Raw genomic sequence first — 11632 nt, 5'->3', positions numbered from 1 at the left:
GAGTCCTTTTCTAGATTTCGTTTCTTATGTAGTATTCTTGTTTACCATTTTGTACTTTACTAAGACATATTTCAATAAAACTTTCACGTAATAATAGTAATAATTCTACCTTGATTTTTTTGTTTTTTATGATCATTACAAATAATCGAAGAATGATTTATTATTTTGCGATTTGTAAGTAACCATTGAAAATAGGTCTATTGAGAAAATGGTGAAAAAAGTGGGAGAGAGAGAAAAGGAAACAAATAATGAAGAAGTAAGGGAAAGTTATTAATGCTATTATCTTAGCATCCGTGTTCAGTGTCCAGGGGCCCATTGCATAAAATATGCTATTATGGTAACTCCGCCATCCAATAGTAGCTACCATGGAAAAACACTTCAACAACCAATCAGAATCAAGGATTTCAAGGGAAATTATATACTAATGAATGGCAAATTTATTATAATAGTAAAATTTATCCAACGGAACCCGGAACTACCCGAACAAGAATCAAATTTTTAACAGAATCTAAACGAGTGTAAAGAGAGGGGGGGGGTGGGGGTCGACGACTGTGTCCGAATATTTACAGTGTGCAGTAACACAATAAGACCGATTCTAATCGACAGATGGTCGCTGTCATTGGAAACAACGTATAATAGGTTTTTTTTGTGGGGGGGGGGTCCATGTTAGAGAGCACTTGCAATTTGTTTTGATTTTTTTTTATTTCTATACTTTTTAACCATATGGCTCTGGGAGCAGCCTCGATAGATCTTTGACCCATGTTGCTCTACCATGTCTACTTACATTATAGATTTAAGTTTTTTCTCTATGGTCTTCTGTAATGATTGAGGAGGTCCTTTTTAAATCTACGTTTTTTTATGCATGTATATTTGTACTCTCCCCTATATATATTCTGATGTTTTGTGATTTCTTATTGTAATGATGTCCTTGACATCTTTTATGTACGAATGTGTAAATAAACTTTATGAACTTCAAGAACTTTATTTAGTCAGTCGGGGACTCGCTTCGACTGTGTGAATAAAGGCTAGTAATCAGTTAAGAATGAAAATAATCTCGACTGAAACTTTATGAAATCTTAAAACCAGAATGACATACATAAAGCTCGGCGTTCTGCTTAATTATCCATATAAAAGTATACAATATAATAGATATACCTACATTGATAATACATGCATCAGAAAATGGAAAATGAGTACCAACTAATATAATGAACTGGATGAAAATAATAATTAAAATTTCATAAAAAGTGGATGATGACAAACGTGTGGCATTTTTTATCTTATTTTTATGTGTGTGTGTGCATTATAATGATAAAGTCGTTAAAGGTACATCACCTCAAACATGCAATCACTAAGGCAATGGCGTCATTTTGTCTTGGGTCTCTTGTACAATATCCCAGCTTTTCTGTCCAAGAAATTCTAACTCTCGTATGTAAGATCATTGTTGCAAATCATTTTGATCCGGGGCCAAGAGAGCACATCTTCAAAATGATGACTAAATTTCCATGTGATGATAAGAAATAATAATAATAAAATGTATTGCGATCAATGCTCTCTATTTACAGGCGTATATATCAATATATATATTGTTAATTAATGTAACTTATTTTCATGCAGCGGAAAATAAAGACTTTAAATGTATAACAAATTATAAAACCAAACCACAATTTCATCTAAAGTAAATAAATGGTATGATATGGCCAGTACGTTATTACCCATCATATTTGTTGACGTGCAAACAAATTGTTTCATATGACGAATTAAAATTTTCCAATTTGTCATTTCATGTTATCCAATTTGAATGAGATATATAATTTCTTTCAATTCCAACCCTGTAATAGCCTTTAAGAAAGCAATTCCAAATTATGTTTTTGTTTAACACATACAGGCGGCTGACATGCACGACACTGGAAGATAAGTCCCTAATAAATGGACTCTGAATATGTTATGAAAATAGCGCCATCATATACAAAACCTGCAACAACTAATACTGACTGTTGATGATAAATACGGGATTTGTTAATATTAATACATGTGCTAAAGTCTTCTCTATCACATGGTAGAGAGAAATGCAATTTCAAATACATGCTTGAGCGAACACTTATTTATTTTATGTCATTTTATTTTTATTTATTATTTTCATGGGGGGTCAAGGGTGTCATAAGTGGATTGCTCTATTTAATGATATCTAAGGGTCACAGTATACTATTATTACACTCTAAAAAATGAAGTGCTAATTCAGCTCTTAAAGAGCGTGTATAGTGACTGCACTTAAGAGTGCTGCTTTTTCTCGTTCAAATTTGAACTAGACAAATCAGCACTCCGAAGTGCAGTCACTATACACGCTCTTTAAGAGCTGAATTAGCACTTCATTTTTTAGAGTGTATACTGTCACAGTATACTATTATTATTATCATCATCATCATCATCAGTAGTAGTAGTAATAGTAGTAGTAGTAGTAGTAGTAGTAGTAGTAGTAGTAGTAGTAGTAGTAGTAGTAGTAGTAGTAGTAGTAGTAGTAATAGTAGTAGTAGTAGTAGTAGTAGTAGTAGTAGTAGTAGTAGTAGTAGTAGTAGTAATAGTAGTAATAATAGTAGTAGTAGTAGTAGTAGTAGTAGTAGTAGTAGTAGTAGTAGTAGTAGTAGTAGTAGTAGTAGTATTAGTAGTAATAGTAGTAGTAGTAGTAGTAGTAGTAGTAGTAGTAGTAGTAGTAGTAGTAGTAGTAGTAGTAGTAGTAGTAGTAGTAGTAGTAGTAGTAGAATAGAAGATGAGCTGAAGGCAGAAGGTGACTGTTTCATCACCGTCCAGTGGTGTAACTACGGGGGGGCATGGGGCGCGTGCCCCCACCCCCATCGGCTGACAAAAAAAACGGGAAAAGGAGAAAAAGAGGGAGAAAATAAGAGAAACGTAGTGGGAAATTTTATAATGTTATTATGTTATGTAATATTGTTATTACGTAAGAGACATTTTTTATCATAACTTTATGAAACATAATTTACTTAGGGCCTATGTCTTCATTGTTCCTGGTGCTCGCATTGTCTGTTTAACGAGATATATAATCCTGTTGTACTAAAACCTCCCTTTTTCAAGTCAATAGACACCAAATATATTTCCTCGCACTTCGAGTTATTGTTTTATGAAGTGACATATGCTTCTTTTTCATGACTACTTAGAGTGATTGCCCCATGTTAAGTCCTTAATACGAAACATTTTCTGTTCGTGATTTTGTTCGCATTAGTGGATTGGTGAGATATGTCTGCTCTCCATAAAATCCTAAAATCAGTCCTTAAAAATAATGTCCCTTTTTCGGAATTTCAAAAATTTTCAGCTCGCGCTTCGCGCTCGCATCATTTGGTTAGTGAAATAAGTATGGTCTTTGTGAATTCGTACAAAACAAGTGTTAGAATGCCCCCACTTCAAGTCTGAATCATCTAAATTTTCAGCTCGCGTTTCGCGCACGAAATATTTGATTAGAGAGATGCGTATGTTAATCATGATTAAAATGACTATTAAGCTGTAATTCTAACGAAATCAACAAGGCTAGCGTTTGGCACTCGCATTACATGACTTTGGTGAGATATGTATACTCTTCATGTATTCCTTAAAAATTGTCCTTAAAATATTCCTGTATGGGGTCAATATATACAAACACTTAAGCTCGCGCTATGGGCTCGCATCATTTGGTTAGTGGAATAAGTATGGTTTCGTGAATTCCTACAAACAAGCCTTAAAATGCCCCTCTTCAGGTCTGCTTCTTTCCTATAATTTCATTATTTGATCAGTGAAATACGTATCCCTTAACCAGCCATTTCACTACAGGGGCCCAGGAAGCAGGGGGGGGCACTTATTTACAAAACCGTGCAGAGGCGTCGATCCTGGGGGGGGGGGGCAGGGGCGATCGCCCCACCAATAAATTTTTTTTTTTGGGGGGGAGGCAAACATATCGTTTTGCCCCCCCCCCAAATAATTCCAAATGTGTGCAAAAATAAAATAAGATTGTAATGTTACACAGAAATCAGCAAGTGAGATTGATATACACAACTCGTTCTTTATTCAAAATCGTGCTCAAAAGGTCCGCTTTTCGGATTGGAATATAAAAATTTTCAGCTCGCGCTTCGCGCTCGCATCATTTCTGAAGCAAACACCCATACTTTTCATAATTAAGTAGGTAAATAGAATGTTCCGTTTTCGGTTCTAAACCTCAAAAGAACTCCCGCTTCGATTTGCAATAACATTTTGTTGGATATATATCTTGTTCTTTATTAAAAACGTCCATTAAGCTGTCAAGTTGTTTCAGATCGAAATATCAAAATTTTCAGCTCGCGCTTCGCATCTATTGTTATTTTAGACACCCATCTTAATAATTGGTACCAATAATGCTTATAATATCAAGCTTTCAGGTCAGAATATAAAGGAATTTCATCTCACTCTCGGCACTCGCATTATCTGTGTAGTGCGAAATGTATCCTCCTCATGAGTTACTACAGTTTTAAACAGGTACCTTTTTTCTGTTTTCAGTTCAGTATACTAATGATTTTGCCCCCCCCCATCTGAAAAATGAATCGACGCCCCTGAAACCGTGTACAAAAACGTAAAAATAACCACATGATTGTGATCAGCCCCCTCTCACTTTTAGCTCACCCCCCCCCCATTTGAAAACCTTTCCGCGACCCCTGCACTATACCTTTCATTTTTATTATGTACATACATCACATCGTATTGGTTTCTTAAATGTTGTGATATGGCAAATAGATATCAATACCAATAACAATTACGTAATTGTTTACATTTCTTGAGTAATTGTATTTGAAATTTTGAAAGGCAAAGTAATTATAATTGTAATTAAAAAATTTAATTGACTTCACATATTGTTAATTACTTTACAATAAACTTACTTCTGCTGCACTCGACCCATGTGAGGTGAATTGGTACCCGGTAGGATTTATTCCTTGAATGCTTTAGTGCCTATATGGCCGCTCAGCTACAGCTGGGGTAATTATGATAAACCAAGTATATTTCAGCGCCTTGAGCGCATGATCAGTGTGGATTTGGCGCTTTAGAAATACTCTATATTGTTATTATTATTATCATTACTTAATACATGATTTAAAAGTATTGTTTAACTTTGTGAGCAGCCGATTTAAACAATTCTCAAACCAAGATGAAACATGTGTACAAGTGCATGTATTAGAAATAACAAACCCTGAAAACAACCATTACTGAGAATGAAAAGCTAAAACTACAAGGCAAACACCGATTTTGTAAATAGGCGTCTTATAGGCACCTAAATAGTACACATAAGTGTATGGGATGAAATTAAAATGGTGTTTCCGGTCACTTTATATTTCGATTTTTGAAGTACTAAATAATTATTTTCGAACGCAATTTTTTCTGGGCTTCATTTTTGTAACATATCACAGACATAGGTTACAAGTGTGACCTTCTGGCTCAGATCTTTAAAAAGTCAAACCAATGTTAACCAATCACTTTAATGTCATAAACTTTTTCATGTCAACTGCTTCAGCATCAAAGGGAGAATGAGGCAGAATCCGTGCTCTTTAACATAAATCTTCATCTTGTCAGTTTCTCTGTAACTTAGAATTATGTTGGAATAGGTGCGAGTACATACAAAATACAAATTAATTTCATTTATGACGTACTTCTATAGAAATTAATAGAAAATGTAATTGTAATTGACAAAAGTAACTGGAATTTCAATTGAGATAAAATGTAATTTAATTGAAAAGTAATTGTAATTAACATTTCTTCAATTACGTAATTGTAGTTTAAGAAAGTAATTGAGCCCAACCCATTTCCATTTATGCTCAATTTGTTACTGTTTTTTTACGAAGTAAGAATGCTCATCTGTTAAATTGTATCTGATTTATATTATTTTGTATTATGTTTTGAATGGAAATGGAATAAAGAACTGAATTGAATTGAATTGGTGAGGGGAGAGGAGGGATAATTTACCCTATACAGAGGCGAGAAATAGCAAAAATAAAGTTCTAGAGCAGTTTTTGCGAGATCATTTCATGAACCTGTATTTGGGTACCTTTGTTGCTTGCACATAAACTTTATTAATTTTTTTTTATTTTTTCCAATCATATGTCCGTGAATTCAAAAAGGAAAAAAAAAGCTCGTCCTATTTTCTGTCGAGGTTGCCGGTTAATGCTACCATTAGAATGTGTGATCATAAACAGCGCCAGCTTATTGTTTTAACGCGCCATTGTGTGAATGTGATTGTCGTGTATTAGCAAGGGGTGAGTGAGAGTATTCCGGGCACCTGAAATCGTGTGCGAATGCACCTGTTCGCTCCCGCCACTTTACCACACACACCACTACATAAATTAGATCGCAATTTACAGCAGACGGCGGCATACGTTAATAACGTTATAGCGCACAAATTCTCCGTCATAGGACTTTGGTAAACGATCGAGCATCCGGATTACAAGAGAAGAAAAAAAATCAGCGCAAGATGTCAAAGAATTGAGAAAAGAGATTTCATCGTTGATACAGAATGAAACGCGGGAAATAATCTCACTTTTGTCAATTTTGACCTCGCTGGATGAGAAAAAAAAATCGCGGAACATGACGAACAGTCGCTTTGGAAGAAGAGGATCGATATAGGAGCTCAAGGTTGCGTTTCATCCAGCTGATTTAACCGTGAGTCTGTGGATCACTGGGCCGACGCACCAGGCTAATCTAACGTTATTGGTTTCGTGGTTTGATGCCGTCTGGCCTTGTCCGTTGCCAAGGGCGTGTGTATTTATATTTGGACTACAACATTTCGTATCAATTCTGGAAATATTAAGCGATGACCAATCAGGTTCGTGTAAATTCATTATGCTGGTTTTCTTCTTTTGGATGATGAATATGATTGTACCTCCAAATAGAATACAAAAATTAAAAATTATTTAAGTTTTAGTTATTTGAGTCTGTTTTGTTTGACATAGCCATATAGGCTTGATCCTATTCTCTGTGTTTTAGTGTTTTTTTTTTTTTGGGGGGGGGGGGAAGGGGGACCCTATAGTAAATACGGGTGTCTATAATCACACCCAATAATAGGCCTATTTGATTACAAATTGGATGCATGTTTGTGTTTGAGTGTTTTTTTTTGCGGGGGGGGGGGGGGGTCCCTATAGTAGATGTGGGTGTCTTTAATCATACGCAATAATAGGCCTAATATTTGATTACAAATTGGATGCATGGTTGTGTTCGAGTGTTTTTTTTTGGGGGGACCCTATAGTATAGTAAATATGGGTGTCTGTAATCATACACAATAATAGGCCTAATATTTGATTACAAATTGGATGTATGTTTTTCCTTTAAGGGATGGGAGGATTTGCAATATTTGGGATAGATCTAGTCTAATTCTGACATGTAAATTTTTACTTATGGGGGCAATCCACCCTCACCCCCTCCTACACCTGCTGGATAGCACACAGTGTGATCACAAGTGTGTTCACATTGTGGACTATGTGAACATATTATCCACACTTAAATGCTCAAATTCAACAGTGTGAAGATATTGTCACACTGCAGACACCTCAACAGAGACTGTTCACTTGGTCAACTATGTGAATATGTAATTCACATTGTTGAAATGCTCAAATTTAAGAGTGTGAATGTGATTTAACATTGTGTTCCACACTGTGAGCACACTGTGTCACACACTGCGGGACACTGTTCTTTCGAGTAGGGATGATTAAAGAGACATGTGATGTGTTAGGGAACCTGGAATGTGAAATTAATATGCAATTTTTGTATCATTTAACTCTTTACATTGTAATTAAAAATTCATTAAATGTAGTAAGATGACTTCATATCTTAATTAGATGAAGCCAGTCATGCCTGTCATGTAGACACATGCTTTCAATTATTAGGAAGCTACTCAAATCAGAGTTTGTAAACTTTAAGAAAATTGACATGCCTTGATTTAATGACTCTTTACCAGTTGATGCTCTTTAGTACATGATGTGTGTGTGGGGGGTGGCATGTATGGGTATGAAGTTAATATCTTCATTAGATAAACCAACCATGCCTAATATGCACAGGAATGTTTTTAATTATTTTTTTCATAAAAGAGTTCTGAAAATTGTCATATTTGATCAAAGGGAATTAAAGAGGGGCTGCTAGTATTCATACTTTTGGGCATCTGCCCTTTGTTTGGATCGTCTGAAGATAGGGTTCGAAAGTTAAAGATTTCCTTTTGATCTCAACTACATAATTATTATAAAGGAGAACAGTATGGATTGTAAATCAAAAAGAGCTAATCATGTACATTAAACATATTGTACATATGTTGATTTTATGACTGCATATATAGGCTTGGTCTCTGATGATGTGCGTATGAAAGTTTGTACCTTAACACCTAACGTGCCATGAACATATTTTCATGCAATAGTCAGTACAGCTATTATTATGCATACTGCATTTTGAGGAGTGCATTGCATGCATGAGTGATTCCATTGTTCAGTTCAGCTTATGGTCAAGAGGTTTAACATTATTGTCTCCGGAGTGATCCCCTTTTTTAAAATAAAACAATAAACATAGACATTTATTTAAAAAAAAAGGCACTCGCTGATTTCAGTGAGTAGCACATTAGCAGTTAAGATCACAGATAGAGCAATGTCACATGTACTTTACCATGGGTACTTCCTTATAAGGACTGATATCGATAAACAATATTTTCTTTTTTATGTCAATGAACTTTCACCATGTTCGGGTATGTCATAACTTTTTGGGGTTATGGATCTAGTTTATGAACAAAGACATAAGGATAATAAGATATCACTGATTGTTTTTCAAGAGTTTCAGGTCACATGATTAAGTTAAAGGTGATTTTTGGTCAATGAACTTTGACCATGATGGGGGCATCACATTATAATCTTTAATAACCAAGGTTAAAGGATGTAAGGCTTATATTTTTTTCAAAATGACATAGCTTTAAAAGAATATGGACCTATGTCATGAAACTTGGAAATAAGGATAGTCAAGTAATACTGTTTGGTTTGCACAAGTTTCAGGTCACATGATCAAAGCAAAAGGTCATTTAGGGCCAAGGAACAATGATTTTGTTATCATATGAATGGTGATTTTTGTGAATAATGATTCATTTTAGTTGTTTTCAAAGTCAGAACTGAGAATTGCATAATGTAGGCAAAACTGTAAAAGGTGTTCTGGGTGCTGTAAAGTGCTTGGTTGTGATGTTTTATAAAAACAACCCCCCCCCCCAAAAAAAAATATATTTTCACTAACTCACAATGGTGTATTTATATCAAACCTCATAAAAATTATTGGGGGCTGTTTTTTTTAAATAATTTTCCTCAAGGGTGGGTGGGGGGACTTATGATCCATGGTATTTTCCCCCTCTTTAATAATTCAACATTTTTATTTTTCAGAATATCTCAAGAAGGTGAAGAGAATTAGCCATGCAGAAAGCAATACGCTTAGACGACTCCCAGCTTTTGATGCTGGCGGGCCGAGCTAAGACGGACTTCACCATCGCTGGTAATCTACAAAAGAAAAGTTCTGATACAGGGAAGTGGAAACAACGTTGGTGTGCTCTCTACGAGAACCTTCTTTTCTACTTTGAGAATGAAACTACCAGTCGACCTTTAGGGCTGATCTTTGTGGAGGGGTGCTATTCGGAACATATCGTCACCCCAAGGAGCAGTGTCAAAGAGGAAAAACAGGTGAGTTCACTTTTTCTTCAGCATCATATGCATTAATTATGAGTACACATTGCACACTTTTGTGGTATTTACCAGATTTTATTGATTGTTTTCTTCTCTAAGGTAATTGAATTAGCCTCACAAATTAGACCTTGAAGGAATGAAATTGAAAATTTTAATTTATTTTATTGACATTATCACAATAGAATTGGATGATTTGTCATTCAAATTGGAAATGATTAACTTTGATATTACATTGATTTTCTCTGGAAGTCATGGATATCAAGTGTGCACTATATCTCTGTACTATATCACCACAATCAAAAACTCATTGAAGCTTAGTAGCAAACAATTTTTGTGTACCTTATAAAATATTAATACTAATCTTTCAAATGGAATTAGATGCTTTGCTGTCTTTTGTTCGGGATTCATGTCGCTTAAAAGTGTGATTCATTTGAATTAATCTAGCCTCAGAGGCAACTAGGTCAAACCTAAAAAAAATAGAATTTCAAAGTGAATATGATGTATCAAGAGAATGGTTAATTCATAGCATGACTGATTTCAATATTCAAGGTGCATCCTTCGGCGTAATAAAGATATAAATCAAGACAAAAACACAAGGTTGCCAGTCATTATTGGCTCCTTTGAATAGTGGAGTTTCTCAGATTAGTGTACTATTATCAGAAAATTATCAGGGAGTGGCAGGGGTATCAAATATCTAACAAAAAGCTCTCGTCGATCTGTAGGAATTTTGTTACAGATAACATGTCATTATTTTATTCCTGTTTACCTACCTACTTGGAATTTCAGCTGGAAACACTAAAAATTAACAGCAATGGGAATTTTTTGCATTGTTGGTTAAACTGTTAAATACACTGTAAAAACACTGTTTACTTCATATTCATCTTACAGTAGTTGTTAAGAGGTTTAATCAATTAATATCAATCAATCAATAATTTACTGAAATTTAAATATGAAAGACTACCCTTTGTTGTTTAGGATTTCAAATACTTGTTTAAACAACTATTGCAAGATTCATATAAAATGCAGCATTGTATACATATTTTAAACAGAGTTTTTACCATGTAGAATTAGCAGTTTATTCATTGTACAGTCACTTCAGTGATAGTAAATTGGCGATTCGATGTTTCATTCAATTAGCATTGAAATCTCACTTCATAAGATCCTGATTACAAATAAGAGTAAATGTGCACTAATTTATTTTGTGCATGAGAAATATTAATAGGTGGCACACATATGGCACCTCATTAGGCTTGTTTAGGGTCAATTACCTCTGGAACATTGTAATTAAGCACACTAAAAGTGCAGGTGACATGTTTTAAAAAACAGCTGATCATTGATTAAACTAAGACCCCTCTTAAACATGGCCTGTCAAAATGACCAGGGAATAATATTCCTGGTATTGAATAGCAATTTACTCCTTTCTTATTACTGGTACAGAAGCTTTCCTTTGTAAGGAACACAGCTGATGTTTTTTTATCAAACAACCAGAAATGCTATTTAACAAATTTAAGTAGAAATATTCCCTGATAACTAATGTGCTGGTGAACATGTGACCCCTAGAATGGCAGTATATCACCAATCAGTGGTTAGAATGTATAAAACAAAAATTTGTTGACTTTTGCCTTATTTTTGGGGGTGAACACACATTGACCATTATTTCGATGTACATAAACAGTCTTGATACCAATAAAAAGTTTTTACTTTATTCAAGAATGTCAAGATTTGGGTTTTACATTTTTGTCATTTTTTTACAAACGTATTAGAATGAACATAAACAGTAAGCCAGACATAAACAATATAAGATGTACAATTACAGTCTGTAAATATTGAAAATTGAAAAAACAATTCTTCATTAAAGAAATGAAAGGAAAAGTGTTGTGATGAATGTCAATGTGCTGATATGAAAAAACAAGAGAAAGAGGAAACTGTTA

The 11632-nt window shown here is 34.5% G+C and overlaps 1 protein-coding gene across 3 annotated transcripts in view; it reads left to right on the top strand.

Moving 5' to 3' along the window:
• Nucleotides 1-6251: 6251 nt before the first annotated feature.
• The window catches only part of LOC121415980 (ras-specific guanine nucleotide-releasing factor 2-like), an 83143-nt gene continuing 77762 nt past the window's right edge, over nt 6252-11632 (top strand). For all 3 annotated transcript variants that reach the window (XM_041609395.1, XM_041609396.1, XM_041609394.1), the window contains exons 1-2: nt 6252-6829; nt 9405-9698. In XM_041609395.1, the coding sequence (XP_041465329.1) occupies nt 9435-9698 (264 nt within the window). In that variant the 5' untranslated portion in view covers nt 6252-6829; nt 9405-9434. The remainder of the gene's footprint in view (nt 6830-9404; nt 9699-11632) is intronic.

Source organism: Lytechinus variegatus, chromosome 5 (assembly GCF_018143015.1).
Source record: "Lytechinus variegatus isolate NC3 chromosome 5, Lvar_3.0, whole genome shotgun sequence".
Taxonomy (NCBI): Eukaryota; Metazoa; Echinodermata; class Echinoidea; order Temnopleuroida; family Toxopneustidae; genus Lytechinus; species Lytechinus variegatus.
Note: the sequence above shows the minus strand (reverse complement) of the source record. Positions and strands in the feature narration are given on the sequence as shown.